This window comes from Centropristis striata, chromosome 12 (assembly GCF_030273125.1).
Source record: "Centropristis striata isolate RG_2023a ecotype Rhode Island chromosome 12, C.striata_1.0, whole genome shotgun sequence".
Lineage (NCBI taxonomy): Eukaryota > Metazoa > Chordata > Actinopteri > Perciformes > Serranidae > Centropristis > Centropristis striata.
In genome coordinates this window covers 25320600-25345710 of record NC_081528.1, presented here as the reverse complement: position 1 = coordinate 25345710, position 25111 = coordinate 25320600, and the positions used below count along the sequence as shown (strand labels likewise).

General features: G+C 38.4%; 1 protein-coding gene across 1 annotated transcript; it reads left to right on the top strand.

Moving 5' to 3' along the window:
• Positions 1-376: 376 nt before the first annotated feature.
• On the top strand, positions 377-25111 carry ergic1 (endoplasmic reticulum-golgi intermediate compartment 1). The gene is made up of 10 exons (XM_059345785.1): positions 377-519; positions 9953-10014; positions 14397-14469; positions 14935-15029; positions 17160-17284; positions 18157-18261; positions 18358-18418; positions 18642-18742; positions 20089-20211; positions 23395-25111. The coding sequence occupies exons 1-10, from the start codon at positions 500-502 to the stop codon at positions 23500-23502; spliced, it is 873 nt and encodes a 290-aa protein (XP_059201768.1). The 5' UTR covers positions 377-499; the 3' UTR covers positions 23503-25111.

Below are 25111 nucleotides of genomic sequence, written 5' to 3'. Positions count from 1 at the left end.
TAATACGTAATTGATCATTTCAATTTCAACAGTTAATCATTAAAACAATGAATAAATAAAGATTCAGCTCTATCAGCTTCATCAGACATTAACATGAAGAATCAATAATTGTGATTCAGTAATGTATTATTCTGAAATGGGTAATTCTGCGTGATATTTTGAAGCAAATTAATATGTAGCTTTAACTTGTAAGTATTTCGACATGATAATATTGCTACTTTCACTCAATTTTAAACATCTGAGAACTTTCCTCCCACTTTAATTAACACAAACTGTAAAAAAATAAAATAATAATAAAATAAAAAAAGGTGCAGCGGTCTCACAGGAAGAAGAATCAGAGCAAATAGGAAGTAGCTCTCGGCCAATCAGCTTTTGCAAAGCGTCCTAAGCTGACGTCAGCCCGGTACCGATGAACAACCGGTAGCGTTGAAGGGAGCTGTATGTTAGCCTGTTGTTTGTAGCTCTGTCCGCTAATCCCCCTGTCAAACGTGCAAACATCATGCCTTTCGATGTTAGGAGGTGAGTACGGAGCTTCTGTTGGTTGTGGGTGAAATTTGAAGGGACGCTGGCGGTGTTTTACAGTTTGTGAGCTTTGGATGAATTAACGGTGGGCAGAGCATCGCCTACTAATGAGCGACTCAAAGTTGTAACAGTGGTGTTTCACAGTTGGCATGAATGAGCTGCATTGTTGCGGGGGGTGTAGAGTTTGTGTTGAGTCGGGGGAGTGATGCTCAGGTATGCTCCCAGAGTGTTTATGTGGGTTCCTCCCTGCGCATGTGCAGATTTCCTCATCTGTCCTTATATTTGCAAGAAGTGATTACAGTAACCTGAGGGTAAAGTAACACAGTGATACTCAATACACTTGAGTCATAGCTGCATGTTTTACTAATCAAACGTGGTGGCCTGCCTATTGAAGTCTTATTCACTAAACAAAGATCTATAATCACCCACTCTATTTTATTCTTTCTATTCTCTCACTAATACACAAAGAGGGTCAAAGCATTCAGAGTCATTAGCCACTAATAAAAAGTGAAAAACAGCCAATAAACAGTCAGAAATACACCTGACTAACGGAGCCATTCAACTAACCTATAGATACTTGAGCAACAGGGCTGATAGTCACACCTGCAGAGCTGTTGAAACTGTCAATAGAGCACACCCTTATTAATATAAAGGGCAGGGTGTTTCAATCTGTGGTCATAATTTGGACAGTGACAGCTGTACTACATGGCAGTAATACATGACAAAGTCATGTGTGGATTGTTCTTCCACTAGAAAGACAATCAAACCGTCACAATGTTGTATTTGAATGATTATAAGAAGGCAGGTAGTAGCTCGTCTTTCTCACAGACAGGCCTGAGGCCGCTTATTCTCACAGAAGTAATCTTGTTTAGGCTTTGTAGCACTCCTGTAAGAACAACACACACACACGCACATTGTGTATCACAATCTTGAAGAGACTTGAACAGCTGTTGGCCGGTCCATGTCATAGGTATCTGGCCAATAGAATTCAGTGTGGGTGTAAGTCCAACTTCTGTAGACGAATGTAAATGTGAATTATTACAGAAATCGGGGTTCATTCTGACTGGGATCCTGCGAGAGCTGTGTCAGTCTGAGTCCACTGCTGCATAACTTTACCTGTGATCTTATGAAAGGCCTGCATTGAGACCAGTCTTTTTCTCCGGTGTGTGCATTTAACAAAAACGAGATTGAAAAAAATCCATTAAAATAAGTGATAAGGTTCCATAAAAGCAGCCCTAATGCTTGGGAGGAAGTTTAAAAGAAAATATATCATGCAAAAAAAGTAGCAAACCAGTGACATCACAACTTCCTAGAACCCAAGGGAATACCCTTAATGGCTTGTTGTATTTGGCCAAAACCCAAAGTTACCCAAAGTAAAGTATTCAGTGTACAGTGAAAGAAGAGCAGCTAAGCTTCACATGTGAGAAGCTTGAATAGGAGCATGTGTGTTTTATTTTTCACTATTTTGCTGTTAGTATGGTTTCTGATAATTTTTCTGTCAATCAGTTAATCAATGTATTGATTTCAGTTTTAGCCGAATAAGATAGATAAGAAGATGATGAGAACTAACTACTTTTTTTCTGTGGTAATAACAGAATATGTTGATAATCTGGTCAAAATATTGGTTATACAGGCTGAGATCAGACGAGTGCTGACAAAGTAGTTAATTTATTTATTTGTTTACAACTTTTCTGATAATCAGTTTATAAATCCAGTCATTTATAAAGAAAAAAACTCTATTTCCAGCTTCTCCAACCTTAGGTTTTTTTTCTTTTCTGTGTTTTACATATCGGTAACTGTAATATTTTTTTAGGTTTTGGACTTTTATTTCTACAAAAAAAGCTATTTGTAGATGTCACCTTGGTAACTGCTGATGGAAATGATTGTCAGTTGCAGCCATAGATAACACACAGCCTGTCAAAGTGATCACAGCTGCTCACATCTTTTCTACAGACCACAGCTGTGTTGTAATAAGAAAATGAATTTGTCAACATGCAGGAACTGGCGTAAGTCTCGCTTGCACTATCACAGGAGATGTGACCTGTGTTTGACGGTTGTTTGAGAGGTTGTGTGTCATGAGGTTATCAAGTGGTCATTTCCCGTCCGGATGATTCAGTGAATTGGTGCCCTGATCACACAAAACCTGCCTTGCAACAGCTGGAAATAGTTTGATTGACCAACTAACTAGTTGCATCGAGGTTTCGACTACTCAGAAATACTGCGGGGTTAGTCATCAGGGTGAGAGTGCATAGCAACATAGATTACTGTAGATTTCACCATGTGTTCCCAGAATTTTACTTCTGTATATTATATATATATATATATATATATATATATATATGAAGGAAGTCTTTTACTGAACATTGTGTACATGTGTCCTAACTTTCTGAGCCCTGTCTTTGGAGCTCAAGCCCATTGGTGCTCAGTGATGCTGTAAAAAAAGTTTTCACCTCTGATTATACATATAAATCAAAGGTGGGAGTCAGCAGAGGCCCCACGATATGATTTTATCCCGATACTTGAGTCATGATATGATATTATTTTAACGTGACACAGTGATTATTGCGATACAATATATTGTGATTTATCTGTTTAACTCCATTTTGTGTCCACAAAATTAAGAATTGTTAAGAGAAAATTATCAGTCTATTAATCCCCCTCTCTTTTTATTTCTCCACAATGAGAGTCAAACCCACAGACTGACCAACAAAGTATTCAGTCTGAACTTAACGGATATCAAACATGTGTGGACCACAACAATTCCAGCATTTTCCAAACTTTCCGCAACTTTAAGCTTCAAGGCTCTGAATTTTTTTGAATGAAACGTTAAAAAGCCTAACTTTGCAGCATTATTTCCAGACATAATGCGTTATTTCCCGACACAATATAATGCACATGGTGCCTACAGATTAGATCTTCTAGTTTCATATGATACCAGTATCTCCAGCATATTCCTAAAATTGAGCCCGCTATGGCCTATATATGTATGTGTATATATATATATATATATATATATATATGTGTGTGTGTGTGTGTGTGTGTGTGTGTGTGTGTATGTATATATATTAAAGAATGTGCAAATGTACTTTAAATGACGTTCAATTGTACTTTTTCTAGTAAAGGTTGGACATTTTCAAGTTCTGAGTTGTCTGGAACGCAGTCATTTCCTAAAACAGCTGGGCATTGTAGTTTTTAAACAAATGCTACTCAGGCAGGAGTTATGTATGTCTTTGTTCAGGACTATATTCAGCTGTGAATTAATACACATTTGGTGTTCTTGGGCATATATACTTAGCAAAATATATACTTAGAAAAATTGGAGTAATGAATTGTACGTTTTGAAATATTTCAGTAAATTTTCAACAAAATATAAAATTTTAGAATAGGCATGTTATTAATTTACCAACAATAAGAGTTTTGACCGATTAGTGTAACAGTGTCAACAGTTAAAAAAAATTGGCACAGCTCATCAGAGAGTTGAAATTACCCAGCTCTTTTTTTCCTGCTAAGTCCATGACCAACTGCTTCAACCAACCAACTGCCCTGTTAAACCGGTTGCTCTGAAACAGAGTTTGCTAGGCAGACAAACAGCTGACAGCCTCACAGTTAAACTAGTGTTGGAGAGTTGAGGCTGTGGCTGCATATGTCCACAACAATGCACACAACATTGCAGCTGCACGACCAGTACAAGTCCTCAGCTGTCCACAGAAAGTGTAAATTATATCTGAGTCTTAACTGTTCCGGATGGGTGAACTGGGACTCAGTTCCCTGCTGTTGGTTAACAGTTACTGATCAATCATTGATCATTGTTGGCTTCCTTGTTATGTACCTAAGATGTTTAAGCCACTCTGCTACTCTAATGTCTGTCAAAACAACAGAAAAGTGAGGCTGAGCTAGGTCTTTTTAAGGAATCTAGTATTGTTTTCCGTCCCCTTAGTATTATTTTGAAAGTCTTTCCTTGTAAAGATAAAAGTTCTTGGGTTCTTTTTTTTTTAGTTTTGGGGAGTTTATGACCTGGTAAACATTCAGTCAGTCTCAATTGGCTAGTTAATAATTAAATCTAATCTTTCTTTTGTTTAATATTAAAAATGTTTGTGCCATTATTACTATTTTGCTCTAGTTATTGATTCCAATCAAACCTGAAATTGCAATATTTCAAACAGGATGACTGAACTCCCATCCATAAACCAAACTTCCATTTGAAAAACCTACTGAAATGAGTCAATTCAGAAAGAGTTTCCTCCCATCCCCTCTTAAAATGCTTAATTTTTTCCACTTTTTGTCACGTACTATTACTCAACACACATTAGATTGGATATGAATGTTCGGAAATGGCTTTTTCTTGATAAAAGACCTTAAATGGTAGTAACACTGGAATTCCATATAACAGAACATATTGGCTTTCTGTGCTGCTCCTGAATGGTGATTCTATTAATAATGATAACCTCATTCAGACTGACTGAATGGCAGCTCCTCTGAATGACTGAGTGAATGACTGAAAGGCTTTTACCCCCTAGTTTAATTGACCTTCAGATTATGTCATTTATTGACACAGGCAGGGTTGGGTTTGGGCTAACCTGATGATGTCGTGTGTTTGCTTCTGCGATAATTAGATCATGGTGATTTTAGAGCTTCGGTAATGATGCTCGCTGTCAATAGATATCACGTCTTTTAATCTTAGGTGACTGTTTGCTGATACTTGACGTATAGTCCGGGCAGATACGTGAACAGAAACCTACATAAAGGCATATGTGTTACTTGTGATGCGAAATGATCATATGTGAGAAGAAGCAGATTAATCACAAACATCCGTTATGTGGGTTTGCTCAGCAGTACGAAAAAAAAGATGAACTACTGACTCGCTATGACTCATGTGCGAGATATGGTTTATTTAGTAAGGGCCCTTCCTTGAAAAGCGGCCTTGTGGTGTCAACAGAAAGATGCTGGTACATCATGTCCTCACTAATAACAAAACATCTGAGCTCTTTTTTACAGAAGAGTGAGCAGTGGGAAGTGACGGAGGGAGGTGTGTTGACTGTAATTCAGGAAATTACAGACATCAACGAGGTGAACTCTCAGGAGTCAACATTAGTATTCATGAATACAGAGTGTTCTGAGCAGAGGAAATGAAGTGAAACTGAGCTCTTACCCAGCCTGTGAATATATATGCTAGAGTGCATCACACGAGCATTTGAAGTAATGAAGTATATTAAGTAGGGCTGCAATTAATGATTGTTATTATTATCACTTAAGCTGCCAATTATTTTCTTGATTAATCTATCAATATTTTTGGTCTATAAAATGTCAGAAAATAATGAAAAATGTCCATCTGAGTTTCTCAAAGTCCAATGTGATGTCTTTAAATGTCTTGCTTTGTCAGTCCAAAACTAAAAGATATTCAGTTTAATATGATATAAAATGGAAAAAAAGCAGGAAATCTGCATATTTGACAACACTGAAAACAGCAAAAACAGACATTTTTGTATGAAAAAATGACTTTAATGATTCATCTGTTATCAAAAATAGGTGCCTTAAATATACACATTTATCTTGCAAACTTATATATTCAATGAAATTGTATTTCAACTTTTGCATTTTAAATGATGCTTTATGTATTTTAAATTCTGCCTCATCATATTCAATTGAACAAAAGTACATAGATGTCATTTATTAGAAGTATATTTTAAACTTGTGCAATATAAATTCTGCCTTACTGTACTTTTACAAATAAAATGATTTATTATTTTATTCAGTGTGACTGAAGTGCATTGTGTTTATTCTACATAAAAGTCTAAAGATATTTAAATGACTTCATATACTGAAGTTCAAGTCTTACTTCAGAATAAACAAAAAATAATACATTCTTATTGATTCATATTTCCCAGATTTAGCACAATGATATATTTGTAATGTAACAAATATAACATATATCAACATAATCATACGTTTTACTTTGATTAAGTAAATATTGTGTCAGATAAATATCAAGATAGGGCTGTGACGCCATAATGTTATTCTGGTCCTTATCTCCAGCCTCTCTACTTCAAGTGTAATTCGAAGCCTGTGTTCAGAAATATCCAGACTGTCGGTGGACAGATGTACAGTAACATCCATCTGAGGCTATTAAAAGTTCACATGGAGCATCAGTTTCCATCTTGCTTCTCGAGTGTCCAGACGACTGAGATTTTGTTTCCTCGCTCACATTCGCATTTAGCATCGGGAAACTGTGACTGCTAAAAATAATAGTTTGTGATCCTACAGCAAGACGTGAGGGTCCCTGTAACTATTTTTAACCCGGTCTGGGATATAGACTGTGTCTCAAAGGAAAATCTTATGGCCCAAGTATATTAAGAGGGCTTTTTCCTGTGTGATAAAATATAACTGAGATCTATTTATGTGCTATGAAAGCAGTATAAAATTGATTTGAGTACATTTCATGTTCAGTACAACTCAAAAAAAGAGTTTATGTACATAAAATAAGTTTACCAGTAGCCCAACAGGATATCCATGTATATTGTAACAAATGTAAAATTCATTAGAAGTTCTCATTGATAATAAATTGTGACATCAGTTGTTCTGGTTTGGTGTAATGAAGCATACCTTAAATGCATCTACAAGTATATACATATAATGTATATAATATACTATAAAATATTTTAGATTTCACAGAAACAGACTGAAAGGTGAGTCCTCCTCCCCATAATGTTCAGGTGGTTCAAACTCCACCAAATTAATGTGCCTCATACATGCTACCACACTCACCTATACTGTAAGTTAAAAAGAACACTAAATTAACGCATAATACAAATTCAATTATTGTCAAAGCTTAAAGTTGCTGTACAAGGGATTCAGAGTATATTGATTACCTACACATTAGAGTTTGGGGAACAATCAATACAGCATAGTTAATATCATAGTTCTGAGAAGATCTCAGGAATCTATTGGCACCATGTTCTTTAGGATATTATCGAAATAACACAAGTTATGAGGGTTTTAGCTATATGCTAAAGACACTGAAATTGAATTGAATTTTGTGGACATAAAATCAGTTAAACAGTTAAGTCTTAATATATTGTATCGCAATACTCGACGTATTGCAAAATGCTTGAAATCACAATAATATCGTATTGTGACTGAAGTATCAAGATAAAATCGTATCGTGAGGCCTCACACCTGGTGATTCACACCTCTACTACACTACACTCTACTTAACTCTACCAAGGCAATTCAAGGGCAGGTTTGGCACTGGTGCCTAACCTCAAACCAGTTCCTCGTGTTTCGACTGCCAAAGAACCGGCTCTCAGCCAGGAAAACTGGTTCCAGAGCGACAACAACTCTTTGCTGGTCTCGATCCAAGAACCACTTACGTATTTCAGGGGCTGGGGGCGGGATTATTATGACCAGCAAGGATTGATAAAAACACAGAAGTTCACTTTGACAGCGAAATCACAACAGTGGTGTTTGAATGCCAATGTAGGCTCGTAAAGCAAGACGCAGCATTTGTAGAGAAACGATGTAGTCTGCCATTGTTGTTATTATGCTTGAAGTTGGCTCTAGCGTTTCTGGAATAGTGGAGACCTATACGGACGTATACAGTAATGACATGCTCTCTAGCCTTTGAAAAAGCAAACAGGTTCTGAGAAAGTTTGCAACTTGAACCAACTGGAAACCAGCATCAGACAATTCTGTGGGTTGGGGAAGTTATTATCAATAACCAACATTTGAGAGCAGTGCAAAGTGGTGGCAAGTTGGACACACACATGGACTCGCATGCACCAACATACATGTTGGCCAGACTGGTTACACCAACAGTGACTACCTTAATGTGGGCCCTTGTAATATTAAGACTGGATCCCCATCTGCACCCCCCCCCCCCCTTACTAGACTCCAGCTTACATGTTAAAGCTAGATCCTTAATGGAAATCAAACATTTTGATACATCACGATGTATTGCTAATCATATAATAATTGCATCATGGATCTCGGAGTCATAATGTCATTGTTCGGTGCCTAGAGAGTCACAGCCCTAGCAGCGACAGGGGAGCATGTAATCCTTGAACTGCCCTCAGAAAGATGGAAGTCGTCCAAACTAGACTTTCAAGGTTTTCACGTGACAGCGATGTTTATAGCGGTGCTCCACCTGTCTGGTGGTATCAGGGGGTCAGTGCTGCGGCTGGGTGGAGAGGACGCGAGGAAAGAGACCCTCCCTCGCCACATTAAAGCTTAACATTCAGGAAGTGTGTTACTCTGAAAGTTATTCTCATCCTGATACAGAGCAACGACCCCTCCCTGAGCCCCCCGCCCCTCTCTATGCTGTCTGTCCTATATATCCTGCAAGGCCAGCTATTAGCACACAGTGATCTAATCCCTCATGGGACAAGGGTGCAGAAAGTTATAGATGGATGTGGATCAGAGAGAGAGGAAGAGACGGAGGGAAGCGGGCTGAGGTGTTGAGGATGTAGGGCTCCTTTAGATGAAAACAAAGGAGTGAAAGCTGAGGGCAAAACAAGAGAAGCAGCAGGGCCCGGGCTGGACAGGAAGCCCTCCCTCCCACTTCCTCCCCCGCCCTGCATTGCATCAGTTGTGATTATTTCACCGACAGCTCTCTGTGGAAGAAATGTGAGCAGATGTGAGTTTTTGGACGGAGATGAGGAAGGGGAGTGAGTGTGAGAGTGGAGATGAGAAAAAGGGAATGGGTGGGGTTTGACAGAGAGTTTGGGGTCGAAAATGTTTCACTGCCCCAAAAAGGACATGCGCAAGAACTCATGAACCTAAATAGTTTTGGTGTTGAGTAGCAGATTTTTTTCCCACCTTCTCAGCAGCTCCCCAAATAGGCAACAAAAGTATTTCATAAGAGAGTTGATTGTCTCTGGTTGCAATGAACCGCCTCCAGTTCTGATTCACTTATTTACGCACAGGCTGAATATATCTAAATCGATAAAAGATTAAAAATGAGAATAAATCCGCAGCCTTGAATCCTTCACTGTGGGTGTTACTGTATGTGATTATACAATAACGTCCACTCACTACCAATAGGATCACACCATATAATTTAAAGTTGTTTATGATTCCAGCGCGTCTCTTTTCACTGGTGTGTGTGTTTATGTTGGCTTTGTGTTTTCCTGTGTATATGTCGAGCGTCAGAGACCTTTGTTGGGGTCAGGTCAGAATTACAGAGCTCACATTCAAAGGAAGAGGTGTAACCCTGTAAAAACTCTGCGTGTGTGTGCGTTGCGGTCGGCTGTCTGGACCTGTTGTGTGTGATGGCGGTGGTCCAGAGCTAACATTCCTCCACTCTTCTGTAATATCGCACAGCCTTATGGGTACAGAATGTGCTCCTTTTCTCAGCACGTAGTGTTTACATTTTCTTTCTTTTTTTTCTCACCCCCCTTTCCCTTTTTTGTTTCCTTCTCTTCATTTCTCTCCTCAGATTCGATATCTACAGGAAAGTGCCAAAAGATCTCACCCAGCCCACATACACAGGAGCTTTCAGTGAGTAGTCCTTCACACATAAAAGGCCAATATAATGTGCTTCTATTTTTTCATGTTTTTTATTTGGACCTTTTGTGTAAGCAAGTTTTAATTGTCCACATATTAAGTTCTATTTCCCTTTCAGTCACTAACCTAAAATATCTTATTTGGTTTCTAGCTGAAGATGTGTGTGCTGAAACATGGAACTACTGCCAGTAGACGGTTGATTTAGCTTAGTACAAAGACTGAAAACAGTTAACCTGGTTCTGTTTAAAGGTGTCAAAATCTTCCTTCCAGCAGCTTATAACAAATTTACACTGCACAAAATACAAGTTGCACTTTTATCGTTGTTTTTACACTTCAGTTTATGTGCGTAATAAACAAACGAGATGTAATGTGTTAATTAACCAGCATTAGAGGTGTTTCACACAGCCAATCTAGCTGTCAGCAGTCTTTGTGCTTAGCTTCGTGGCTGTCGCTCTAACTTCATGTTAAAACCACAACTTCTCTTTACACTTCAGTTTTTGTACGAAACAAGATATAACGAATTAATTAGATCACTTTAGAGGTGTTGCTAAGCTCATTTTGTTCCCTTTTGACGAGGATAATTTTGGTCACATGACATCACAATTATTTAACACAATTACTCATTGACATGGAAACATCATGAATCATGCATCATTGACATTTAAAAAAATGATTTTGACAGTGGATTTTCTTATAAAACATAATTCTACTGATTTAAAAAGTATAGAATATTTATTTTAAGTAGTTTACAGTAGGTTGTGGACGTGCAATAACATTACAACTTACATTATTTAATTTATCTAATTTATTTTATTAATATAATAATAATTAGAATTAGAAATAATAATATAATTTATTTATTATTTTTATTGTAATTATTTTAATGTATATATGTTCATTTATTGTATATTCATCCAAAGTTTATTGTAAGTTTATTGTATGTATGTTTTTGTACGGACGGGTTGATGGCTAATTCTTCCATCCCTGTCTTCCTGTCCTGTCCACCCCTATTGCCCGTTAAGCATCTTTGAGTGTCTAGAAAAGCGCTATATAAATGAAATGTATTATTTTTCTTATTATTCATTAATTTTATTATTATCATTAGTATTATTTATTTATTTTTTAAGTTTTAGTATGTACAATTCAAGTAATCCTGATATTGACCAAAATATATTAGATTATGAATTTTGCCATAATTCCAGTCCTAATCCTAGATACATATGGTTTGTATGTGCGCTTCTTATTAAGAGGTAACTACAAAAAGCGGTACCAGGCACCACATATGGAGGTAGATGTATTGGAAAGAGTTTATTCAGGGGAGGAGTTGACAGCCAGAGTTCAAGTACCTGCCTGTCCCAGCACAGCGGTGTGTCCTGCTGACGGAGTACCTGTTTTAGCGCAAACTAGTATGGTAAGAATGTTAATGATAATGCTCTGTCATCGCTTCAGGCACCTCAGAAGTCATCAGTGGAAATCTGAATGCTTTTCCTGTCAGGTCATGTGTTTTCCCGCTTGTCATGAGCAAGTCATTGTGTAATCAGGGTATGGTATTGATTATTCACTGCCTGATTGAATAGAAAAGATCTGATGACCCATTTTTGGCTCCTCTGTCATTTACTCGTATTGGTGATTCATTCGTCAGCTGATACTAGAGCAAAATGTCAGCCTTAAAGCAAACTAAAGGGAGAATGATGAAGCAGTTCTGTCACTGAATAGTTGACGTTGTTAAACAGATTATAAACTCCTTCCTGGATGACAGGGAAGAGAATGGATTTGCTAAAGATATACGCGCAGTTTCCACCCATGAGGAAATGGATGGAAGTAGTTCCTGTGCACAATCAACGCCCTTCCTGTCTCCATCCACTGTCTCGGGGTGAGGGCATTGGGTTGAATTGGGTATTTGACAACTGTTTTTGCTTTACCCACGGACAGGTCAACTCACATATTGTGGCTTGTGTGGTTCAAAATTGACTCCCCCTCCTCACAAAAGGTCAAATATTTGACCCCATCTGCTTTTGTTATTTTGTTTTAGGGCCACATTCCTTTTGAGCTCAATTTTAACAGTATTTACTGTGAACAATAACTCTGTTTGGGCCACAGTGGAGTTGTTCTTACTCTGGATGTAATGTATAAATCTGTTGTTCTGTCATAATATATGTTTGTCCTGCTTGTGCTGATAAAAAATCTAATTTGTCTGTGCTGTGTTGGGGAATATGAGCCTTAGGCAGGGTGAAAATATATGGCTCATCTGATTACGCATCTGCAGCTCTAGTTTTGGATGTCACCGACTGATTCATGGTGTTATTGTATCCGATTCTTTTGTCACAGCTCTGAGGAAGAAAGCTTCATCTCTGTTAGAATAAAGCAACTTTTTAAGCCCCTTTCCTTCCAAGTTTGAGAAGAGGGAAGGATGAGCTGGGGTTTAAAGGGACAGTTCACCTCCTAATCAAAAAGACTTTGTTGTTTTGGTGTGAGTTGGTGAGTTTGGGCAATATAAAACATAGAGATGTCTGCCTTCTCTCGAAATGATCCATAAATCAGTTTCATGTAGAAACTTTTTCTTTCTAGTAAAGTTATTAGATGAAACCGCTAACAACAAGGTCTGTGGACTATCTTGAGTAACCAGGTCATGATTTATGGAAAAAATCATTGCCGTTGAGTTTTTTCAAAAGTATTTTTGGGTTTGAGCACAATAAGCAAATTGCCATCTAGCTTCACTTACGGCTGGGCAATATGGCCCAAATCCTTTATCCCGATACAGGTTCATCACAATATAGCATGTATTATGGTTTAACTTAATAGATAAATAGTCTATATGAAATAACCAGATGGCAAAGCCTATTTTTATTTACTCCTGTTTGATTACCTACTTGATAAAGGGAAAGTTCAGAGTATTTTGACAAGAATCAGAGCGTATCAGAGTGTCATCCAAGTGGCCTAAATATTAACGTACAAGTTCAGCTTTTTGGGGGCCTTTTTGACATTGTGATAGAAACTATAGAAAAATATAGACAATAGACATTTTTATATCATTTTGACGATATGGTAGGACTTTCACAATTCTCCAGATTCAAAATTCAATTTGATTTTATGTTCAAGATTGGTTTCAATTCTCTAATTAACTTTTCTTTTCAGCATTGAAGGCAAAGCCATTTTTAGACTATCAAATCTTTATTTATAAAGATCAATTCTTCTTTAAAAAGAACACATGGTTACATGGTTTCAAGTGTGATATAAGTTAAATAAGACATTTTTACAGCTTTTTTAAAAATATCTACCTGAGTGGTGGAGTAACTTGGACAGTCCAGATTGTAAACCAGAAAGGGTACTGGTAAGAGGAAAAAAACTGTACTTTTGATTTGGAGGTTAACTGGCCCTTTAAATAAAAAAACAGTCTTTGTGAATCATTTGATTGGTCAATAATTCCATTGCGGACCTGTTGAAGTTTATAACAGCAGCAGCCTATTACGCTGCTCTTTAGTAATCCCCTTCCAGTGTTGCGCCCTTTGAAGCAGGGGAAGAATTACTGTACAAGTCCTTTAATGAACCTGAATTGGTGACCTATGTGTCATAGCGACACTCCCCATTGTTTGTCGGTTAAACATTACCTTATGTAAAGCCTCTCTCAACCGCAGGTTAGGCCTGCCAACCACAAGGTCATGTGACTGAGAGATCCTAGGAGACAGTTGCCACGTAAACACAACTCACCTGCTGAGTGAGAGCTTTCTGACCGAGGCTCTCGCCATACCGGATAAACCACAGTTGCGCAGAGACAGATCAGTTCCTTCCATTTTTATCTTAGTAAACACATGACGACGTTTTATGTGACTCTTTGGCTGATTAGTTTGACACATGAAATGAAACAGACAGCCTGGTTGCTTCTCCTTTTAAGCTCACACTTTAAAAATACTTATTATTTAAGGTTAATTTTCCTAATTTGGATTTGGATCCTTGAAGCTTTTGTAGGAGCCATGATTGTCTGTGTGTGCTTGTCCAAAGAAACCTTTTTTCAAAAAAGCGTTTGAAGGACTTGTGTAGCATGATCTCACCTCTCTCAAATCAGATATGCTGTAATGGCTGCCTGTTGTGCTGGTATTTAATGTGTAATTAGTGTAGGAGGTCTTTAAAAAACCTGCGTAATGGCAGGCTGGACGCCGCCAGTAAAACAGCTATTTAGGGAAATATTTTATGGCCACTGTGATTTCATTAATGTCAATATCTTAGGTCAGCCATTCCTAAAGGCTGGAACAACCCGACTCATTTGCTTTGCATCATCCCTTGAAATGACGGTGTAATCTGAGATTAATGTGAAATAAATGTCATGTGTAACATCAACAGAGACTTAATATTCTAACTCTGTGCCTCTCTGCCCACAGTTTCCATCCTCTGCTGCGTCTTCATACTCTTCCTGTTCCTGTCTGAGCTGACGGGATTCATAGCCACAGAAATGTAGGTCTCACAGCCCCAAGTCTCAGAATAAATGTTAATATTGTAATATCCTGTGGGTTCCTTTTGTTGCAGGTGAACCTGCTGTCTGAAATACACAAGATAGGGAGTTAATCATGAATGTCAATGCCCTCATTATGATGTATTCTGATGTGCCCGTGTTGCAACCAATGAATGGAGTCAGTTCTCTCACAGGAAATTGTCTTTGTGCATGCGTCAGCCTCTTGGTGTGTGTAATAAGGGATGACTTGGAGAGGAGGGGGTGTAATAAGGAAGGAAATTACACTGACAGAGATACACGGATGCTCTTTCTGTACAATTTGGCAGAAGATTAATCCTCGACTGTTGAAGTGGTGTGTGCCGTAGAACAAGAAAGTACTCTTTTTGTCCCTAAATTGACTTCCTCCTCTCATTAGAAGTTTTGGTTTGAGCTCATCTAACCACTTTTCTCTTTCCTGTCCATTCCAGTGTAAATGAACTGTATGTGGATGATCCTGATAAAGACAGTGGTGGGAAGATAGAAGTGAGTTTAAACATCAGTTTGCCAAACTTACACTGTGATTGTGAGTATATACATAATATATACATATATACAACTCTACACAATTTCTTTGCATTACACTTCCTGTTTGTGTGTTTCTCCTTTTTACAGTTCTGTTTTTCCCCCTTTTATCAGACACTACCGCACCCTATCATATAACACGGCATATTGGCAAAAGATTATGATGCCCCAGATAAAGAAGTAGACTCATAATGGTTTGTTTATCCGGCTGTATTGTCCCATGCTGTGAGATAACGCTGGGTTTCAGGGCAGTCTTCGCCCCGTGTCGTTTCTTTTGATCTCGTGTTGCCGCACAGACGTGATCTGAGTTTGAGTTGCCTCTCTCGGCTAAGCTGCTGCACTTCGATGTCAGTGGAGTGGGCAGGACAGAGAGCAGTCACCGTTTATTTGCGCCCCATGACTCCCATCAGAAACTATGCCCAATGACACACACACACACACACATTTGCGAGGCTCGGGCACCACAGAAACACACACTCGTTTGATTCAAGCGATATCCAAAAATGGCAAAGCTAATAAATGCTTGTGTGAAAAATGAAGTCCAGATTTGTGCGAGCGAGGCTTTGGCATGCGGACACACAGCTGTTGGCCATGTGTTTAGACGAGCTCGGTCATGGCATGCCTAAACAAAAGCCGTCTCATGCCGTTTCCAATTAAACTCTCGGTGATTGTATGTATGGCGGTTTTGTTTATTTGCAGAATTTCAACTTTTTTTTTTTCTGCAGAAATGTGGGGCCCTCTTAAATACCAGCTCTGACACGCTGGTCTGACCACACTGCAGCTGCATGTAATGGCTAGAAATGTTCCTTCGCTGAGAGTTAATATTATACATCAGGTTATTTTCCAGGCCTCCAAACAGGTTGTCATCTATTACAGATTTACTCTCTGGGAGAAATTATTTCATCATGGAAAAGCTGGCATTTCCATCTCTCTTTTTACTATATATCTGCCCCGCCATGCCTTTCCGGATTTAAACACCTTCTCCCTCCTCTGACCTTTACGGGTTGCCAGGTCTTGATTTGTGACTTCATGGAAAAGCAGAACCGCGCATAATAACCTCATAATAATTTCCCCCTTCGCCCCTGGTCCACTTTACATGAAGGCATTTCTAGTTTTAAATGTCTTAAAAAGGAGAAACAACCAGCTGGGATGCACTCACAGTGGCAGACTTCTGTTTGTGGACTGTATTTTGAGATCCCGATAGACGTAGAGGGGGTCGAACTTGAATGTCAAAGGTCAGACAGACGGCATGTGGAGGTTTTAGCGCAGGTCCAGCAGACTTCCCTCTCTGCACTGCTAGCCAACACACGGAGCAGGCTGGCTCTGAAAATAGTCCACTGCCAGTGTGCCAACACAGCGGCCTGCAGGAGGGGGGTCACTGAAGTTTAGATGGAAAAACACAGACAGGCAGCATAGGTGGTCTGTTTACTCTGTGGGTCACTCTTTCTGCACAATTTCTCTCTTTATTCTTCTCTTCTACTGATAATTAAAGTGTTTTGTTTGGTTATTTGATAGAATAAATATTTTGTTTTCATTATCAGTCATTTCTTTATCAACCAATTATTGTTTTAGTCCATAAAGAGTCTCAGTAATGCCCTTCTAATGGGTGTGATGTCTTCACTTGTTTAATCTAAATTCAAAGGTTTTTCAATTTATAATGATATTTGTTTTGAAATATATGTATAATTTTGCTTCATAAGCTTATGATTCAGTATTAGTTTTAGGCTTTTTCACTTTATTAAACTCAAAGAACAAAATAAAGATCAAGATTATCCCACAAAACGGCAGCAAATGCTTGGTGTAGAGCTAAAACAACAAGTTTATTGGTCAAAATAAAATACACAATTTAAGTTTTTAAGCTTGTCTTTTTTTTGCTTTAAAAAATAGTTAAAGGGATAGTTAAGATTTATTTCAGAGCTGTTATATGAGGTACTTAAACATTGTCAGCGTTACCTATTATATACATATATAATGTACATTAATTTCTCTAGTTTGACTAATCAGTTAATAGAACAAATTGTGTGAAAATAGTAAATGTTTGCAACCAGGAGAGGACAGTGTATGATATGTTGGCTCATATTTGTTGTTCATTATGTATTTAATTTTCTCCCGTGTCTCCTTGTTTCTTCAGTGGTGGGTTTGGACATCCAGGATGAGATGGGCCGCCATGAGGTCGGTCACATAGACAACTCCATGAAGGTTCCTCTCAACCAGGGTGACGGTTGTCGCTTTGAGGGAGAGTTCACCATCAACAAAGTAAGACCTTGTCATCACATACTAGAGTGGAGACGAAGAACATGCACTGTAAGAGTTTTACATGGCTGATTTCCTGCAGAGAAAGTCAAAAGTTACTGTAATTAAATTATGATGGGTCGGATAAGAGGCCTGATAATTTTGGGGGGCATTAGCTCTCGGGATATATGTTGCTTATTTGTTTTGGACTTAAACCTAGAGCCCCTGCATGAGAGGACCTGCTTCCTCCTCCAGTCTAAATTGAGTTATGTTAAATGGAAGAGCTCTGGGATCGGCTTCAGTTACAGCTGCAGTCTGGGCCCTGTGAAGCCCTGAATGTCCTGCCACCATCTTTGTGCGTCAGTCTTTCCAGTCCATTTAAAATGATTAACCCAGCAGTTGTACATTTAACACTTGCTTGTGGAACATTTGGAAATATGTGAAACGTGTTAAAGTGGATTTTTTCTTCAGGAGGCAAGGGCCATTTAGTTTCCAACCGTGTGTGTGTGTGTGTGTGTGTGTGTGCGCGCGTGTGTGTGTGTGCGCGTGTGTGTGTGTGTGCGTGTGTGTGTGTGTGCGTGTGTGTGTGTGTGTGTGTGTGTCTGTGTGTGTGTGTGTCTGTGTGTGTGTGTCTGTGTGTGTGTGTGTGTGTGTGTGTGTGTGTAATCAGACTTGGTCATTAGTTAACTAAATGTGTTGCAGGTGCTCACACAAACTTAACTTGCTCTGTGTGTGTGTGTGTGTGTGTGTGTGTGTGTGTGTGTGTGTGTGTGTGTGTGTGTGTGTGTGTGTGTGTGTGTGTGTGTGTGTGTGTGTGTGTGTGTGTGTGTGTGTGTGTGTGTGTGTGTGTGTGTGTGTGTGTGTGTGTGTGTGTGTGTGTGTGTGTGTGTCTTCAGGTACCAGGAAACTTCCATGTGTCCACACACAGCGCCACAGCGCAGCCCCAAAGCCCTGACATGACCCACAACATCCACAAGCTGGCCTTTGGAGAAAAGCTCCAGGTCGGGACACGCACTGAAACACCCCAGAAAAAATATGGGCAGAGATAAGTTCTACAGGCTGAACACAGATCTCCTTTTTCTCTTTTTGTCACGCAGGTACAAAACGTAAAAGGAGCCTTCAATGCATTAGGAGGGGCCAACAGGCTGTCTTCTAATCGTATGTATCCATGCTGCACATGTACTCACCATCACCACTTTGTCACATTTATATAAGTCTCGGGATGATGCAATGAAATGAGACACCTAGTGGACGAATCCAAAGTGGAAACACAGCTGACACTGCAGCTCAAATGGAAAGGCTCCAGCCAGTTGCATCATGATTGAAACTACATCCATTTTTGGACACTTTTTTTATTGAAATAACTTTGTTTCTCCTGCAGCTCTGGCCTCACATGACTACATATTGAAGATTGTTCCAACAGTGTATGAAGACCTGTCAGGCAAAAAGAGGTTCTCCTACCAGTACACGGTAGCCAATAAGGTGCGGCCTTCCTCCTGTTATCACTGTTAGCACCCAAAAATGTAATTAATCCATGAAAATGTAAAAAATAAAAAACTTGCACTTAAATGTAATTACACTCAATAATGTGATAACTAGCGATTGACACCATAATCTCATGAGAATGCTTTCTATTATTATTACTTTGTCTGTCAAAATTATTTTTTAAAAATCACCCACCTGAAAGGTATCAGCAGAATGTTCTTACACATATCACATACTGGTGCATCTCAATAAATTAGAATATCATAGAAAAGTTTATTTATGTCAGTAATTCAATTCAAAAAGTGGACATAACACATTATATAGATCCATTACACACAGAATGAAACATTTAATTTCTTTTTTTCTTCTAAATTTAATGATTATGGCTTACATTTAATGAAGACCTAAAATTCAGTGTCTCAAAAGGATTTTAATATCACAAAAGACCAATTTTAAAAAGTATGTTTAATATAGAAAAGTATGTTCATCTATATGACTCAATACTTGGTTGGGGCTGTTTGACTTGAACTACTGGAAATGGACTTTTCCATCATATTCTAATTTAGATGCACCTCTATGTTATGCAGTAGGTTTTATTACATTTTTGATCAGGTTTTTACATCATTAGGTGCTACAATCCCTCTTTTCCTCTCCCATTTCACATGTTGGAGCCTATCGTCTGTGTTATATGTTGTTTTTGCACGTGCAGCGTGACCATCCCAACATATGGCCTAAGCATGTATAGCCGCGTTAACTTGTGCACTCACCCGGAAGTGAAAGCTCACGCCTCGTGACTGGACTCGCTCCCCAGATGTCAACAAACCATAAACACAGAACATAGAACCGTGTTGACTGACAGCTGGTTTTGGAGTTTGGAGTAAAAACAGTGAAGGTCGGCTGTGAATCAAAGCGAATGGCGTCCTGAGCAGTCCAGCTGAGGCATGCCCAGTGCATCTTTTTTTCTTTAGGTGAATTAGGATGGGGTCTTTTTCTGCAGTAATGCGATTTATATAAGCTCACTGATATCCATGTCATCACATAACAACAACAACTCACAACACAGTGTAGCCTGCTCCCGCTTACTTCATTATCTTCATTCAGCCAAGATTCATTTTCGGTGAATCATTTATGACTTTTGAGTGACTTTATCCAAAACCATTTTCTGTAATGACTCATAAGTACCACCGCCACCACCTCAGATAAGAATGAAATAACAGATTGCTCTTCATTCTAAACATAACAGGATTAACCGTCTTGGTGTTGATTAAATCGATTTTTCTCTCCAGACGCAGCTCAAAAAAACTAATTAAATTTTATTTATTTATTTTTTTCATGTCACACAGGAGTACGTTGCTTACAGCCACACGGGCAGAATCATCCCGGCCATCTGGTTCCGGTACGACCTCAGTCCAATCACAGTCAAGTACACAGAGAGGAGACAGCCCTTCTACCGCTTCATCACAACAGTGAGTGGATTCTTCTCAAGGCTTTGCCACAACATTACATTTTTATTTTAAATCAAGGTCTTAAATACAGAAAAAAAATGGTTTTAGGCTTTAAAACATATTTTTAAAGCTGCAATAACAGACTTTCTTAGTTTTTTATTCTAAGGGTTCTTTCCTTTTTTTAAATCTTTGCTCCCCCAACGGGACCTGAGTACATTATGTCGTTCCCCTTAATGTACCAACACGTCCCAGTAATGACAATAAACTTCCTTGATCCCTGAATTAACCTCTTCGGCCTCCTTTTTGAGAATTGTGGGTTTTGGGCAATGGATGTTTAGGAGGAGATAGCAGGTCATCAATAAATGAGACATGAAAGTGGTGGACATCATCTGAAAGCTGTGAACCTGAAAATTAATTGAAGAAGTTACTTCAAAGGTCACATGAATCACCATGCCAAATTTAAAAAATAGCCCAACTTTGCAGCGTTACTTTGGCACATTCCTGACATGATAGTCTGACATGGCATCAATGGATTCTTTGGGTCTTCTGGTTTCATATGACACCAGTATCTCCAGTATATCCCTAAAATTGAGCCCGCTACAGCCTCCCAAAGAAAAGAAAAACGGCAAAAATACAGAAGGCCCGCCGGGTTTAAGCATAGCGGAAACAAGCTCTGAAAACAACACTGGCATTATCACCATTTGTTTATTACCAACAGTTACCTATTAACACGTCCAGCCTCCATTCTCATTTTCTTTTAGCTCATGTTTGGTCTCTACCAGCTCCTATGGGAATATACTGTCAGACCACTTTAAAGCTGCAGTAAGTGTAACAGAAAAAGTTGTTGCTTGTAGTAATGGACCCACAGGGAATAATCATCAGATTCTCTAATTAGGTTTTAAGCATCTTTCAGCTTGTTGTGGTTTACCACCGGTAGCTTTACTTTTTTTGTTTCACTCTTGCTGCTCTCATTACCCTGTTTTTACCAGCAGGCAGCTTTTCATCAGTGAATAAGTTGTGATAAACCCACTTCATGCTACCTGCCAAACAAACGACCAACAGACAGTGTAAACAACTAACTGGTGAACAAAGTGCAGCTTTTAGCAGCCAAAGAGGCAGAGATATCCCTCAGGAGTTGCTGGAGACCAAAATTATGTTGGGAATACTCTAGTTTTTTACATTTGCTTTTATGATTTTAGGTTTCATTTTCTTAATTGGTCTCTTAAGAGGTCATTAAAAATGTTGCATTTAAAGAAATTATGCAGAATTTTGTGAAATAAGTTAGTTTTCTCTCTGAGAGTTCAATGAGAATATGAACATCTGTGTGGTAAATATGAAGCTCCAGCCAGCAGCTGCTACAGTTGGCTTAGCATTAGGGCTGGGGGTAATTAATCAAGGTTTATTTTCAAATACAATTTGGGATTCTCACAATTATGATGGCAAGATAATCAAGATAAAATTGATTATAGTGCAACATTTTGTTTTGTAATGATGCTCTTGTTTTTCCTTGTGTTATGAATCCAGCTCATCTCTTTTCATTTACGAAGATTTGCCTGTTTTTCCCTTACTGGAATATATGTGTCCTTTATTTAACCAGGTAAAAGTCTCATTGAGATTAAAACAATCTCTTTTCCAAGAGAGACCTGGCCAAGAAAGCAGCATAAAAGGAGACAAGTTACAACATTTAAACACAGTTATCATAAACAATTTAATATGAATACAGCCATCACAACAACACTGAAGGAGCCTCAGTAGCCGACTTATAAGGAGCAGTCACACCGGGCAAGGGAAGCGATTTCTTTGTCCTATGGAATATGTTGAATACAGTTTACCAATATGTTGAATATATGTTTAAAGGTTTTCAGTAGGTTTTGGCAGAGAGCTAGAGATAGAGAGCCAAGAAACATGATCATGTCACTCCTCTTTTAGCATCCTTCCACTGGCTCCCAGTATGTTTTAGGATTGATTTTACAATTTTTTTACTGATTACTTTTCATGGGCTCACTCCCTGCTACATCTCTGACCTCTTAACACCAGTCTGTACTTTGAGATTCTCGGGCAGAGGTCTCCTGACTGTTCCAGAGGCCCGGCTGTGAACTAAGGGGGGCAGAGCGTTGGCAGTCAGGGCCCCGAGGCTCTGGAACAACCTGCCCGAGGAAATCAAGCTGGCTGAGTCAGGGATCTCTTTTATTTCTCTTCTTAAAACATACTTTTATCTGAGAGCCTTTCCTGATTTTATCTGAACTTCTTTGAACTTTCTTTTAATTGCACAGGACGATGTCATTTTCTAACTTTACTTTTATCAGTTGTTATGTCTATTTTTAACTTGTTCTTGTAAAGCAGTTTGCAACGTGTTTTGAAAAATTATTATTATTATTTGAATTATTATTATTAATACAATATATTTGATTTAATTCATTTTGTTCTAATTAAGTTTTTTATTTTAAATTGTTATATTAGTTATTATATGTGTATAATGTGTGCATACTATAATATTAAATATTATTTATTTTATTTATCTCATTTGTGAATGTTCATTTTCTATTGGTTTTTCAGTTGAATTATGTTTTTAGAATTCAAGAAAATAGAAGTTGTTTAACAGAATTTTGTTTTTTTTGTAAGTGAGTAATTGTGTTAAATAATATAATAACAATTATGATTTTCACCATGATCAACAGCCTTACTTGGCATAGAGACTGGAAACAGGCGAAAATCTTTCTATGTTACAAAGTGTGCCTAGCAGCAGCTCAAAAGTTCTTCAAAATGTTGTTTTTTTGTCCAAAAAAATTATTATTATTACCTCCTGAATTCCTTTTCTCCTTCTCTGCCTCCCCTCCCCACCTGACCTGTCAGTTGAGGAATTTTGGCCCGGCCCGCAGCACCTCATCAGGAAGTTTTCCTGCTGACTGATAATGCGGTCAGGATTAAATTGGCTGCCAGGCTGATGAGCTACACCATTATTTGTCTTTGGAGTTGTTTAGGTTTATCATGACTTAAGGCATGGGTAGGATATGACTGTGCTCAGTGTGATTATGAGTCATGGCTTAAGATTGTGAGTCAAGCTGCGGCAGATTCCAGCACATACTGAGGTGTCACTGTTCTGTATTGTTATGATTTGACTTTGATTAAAAACAGCTGATCTTCAGCCTTTTATAGCCAGAAAAGTAAAGCACAGAGACTGACAGAGTGACTCCTTTTCTGCAGATCTGTGCCATCGTCGGCGGGACGTTCACGGTCGCAGGAATCATCGACTCCTGTATATTCACGGCTTCAGAGGCCTGGAAGAAGATCCAGATAGGGAAGATGTCATGAGGACGGCTCCCCACTCCTGCCTACGTATTATTTATAAGTGCAAAGTTGCTAGCCTGTTAGCTAAATCCAGTCCTGCTCGAAGCCACTTCCTTTTGGAGATCGTATCAGACCAGCGGCCAATGGAGTGGCTCCGGCATTCGATCTAACTACCAGGCTACACGGCTGCGTCTCAGTTACTTCAGCTCCTCTCAGGCTCCATCTGCTCTGGTGACGTGTGGACGCTGACTATCACATGTCTGCTTCCTCCGTCTTCAGTGTCCAGAGAGGAGAGGAGACCTTTTGTTACTGTGGAGATGAAGTACTGCGTGTCAGGGTTCAACCAGTATGGATATTTGAAGGCTGCAACTATTTTTTTTTTTTTTTTTTTATTAGAATGAAGTAAAAAATCAAAACACTAAAAACAGATATTTGTGCTGATGTTCACATTTTTTAAATTTGGTGCTAGCAACCATGTGACTCATATCTCCACAAATGTATATTCAATTACAAGAACATTTTTCCATTTATGGCTGAATGATTTACAATCAAGAGTTTAAAGGGACAGTTCACTCAAAAATCTTAAAATGCATATTTCCCTCTTACATGTGGTGCTATTAATCAATCTGTGGTGTAATCTTCAACATTTGGCAGCTCACACCTAATCAATCTCTACTGATAAATAGCACTACAGGTGAGAGGGAAAGTATCAATTTATATAATAAGACTCCATAAAAGAGTTAGATAAACTTTACGTAAATTGTCCCTAACTAATACACGATTTAGCCAATTAATGTTTTAGCACTACAGGGGAGAGGAAATATATCTATTTTGATTTTGTGGTTTCTGGGTGCACTGTTCCTTTAAATTCGTTTTTTTGAAAAAGGAACATTTCAGCCAGTTCAAGCCAGTAAATAGGTCTAGTCATACTGTGTTTGTTCCCCAATACCGCAAAAGGGGAATAATCATTTGAAGGAAGTATTCTGGTTTATAATCCTGCTCTGTTTATGAGACTGGACTGAACTTTAAAGTGTTTCTATGATTCACAATGTCCATAAAACTACATTTTCCATCGTGTGACTTTTTTTTTTCCATTCCATCTTGGTTTACCTTCACTTGTCTTTAGGGTTTCTTTTCCACCGCAGGATTATCATCAGCTCACTCTCATGTGTTTGTCTGACTGTTTCAGTGGCTGCCACTAAAACCAGCTCAATGCATGTTACAATTTACTGTCGGTTCACTTTTTAAGAGATTTATTTCCATACACTGTTCATTGTTCACCTTTCAGTCAAGGTCCTAGTTTTGAATTCCATTCCATTTGAATTGTTGCAAAAAAAAATGTAGAGAATATCTTTTTTTTAAGAGATCGATGATTTAGTTTGATTTTTTTATTTTTATAACACGGTACGTGAATTATTTACTTGAGTTTCTATGAAGTTGTAAATTGTGAATTTGGTTTTGTAAGTTGAGAACTTGTAGGAGAAGATGTTTTTCCTCTTGGGTCATTTTTCTTTCTTTTATACTGTTCCTCCAGAAACTGGTCTTTCTACTGTTAAGGTCATCCACTTCCTGTTCTGTCTCAAATTACTCTGTAATGCTATGTGTTCCTCAAGTAAAGGTACCATAGAAATCA

Bases quoted from the DNA above. Each gene is read 5' to 3' on its own strand.
- ergic1 (XM_059345785.1), top strand. From the start codon at position 500: ATGCCTTTCGATGTTAGGAG. The intron at 15,030-17,159 runs GTGAGTATATAC...TTGTTTCTTCAG, and splicing joins GCCAAACTTACACTGTGATT to TGGTGGGTTTGGACATCCAG. The intron at 20,212-23,394 runs GTGAGTGGATTC...CCTTTTCTGCAG, and splicing joins TCTACCGCTTCATCACAACA to ATCTGTGCCATCGTCGGCGG.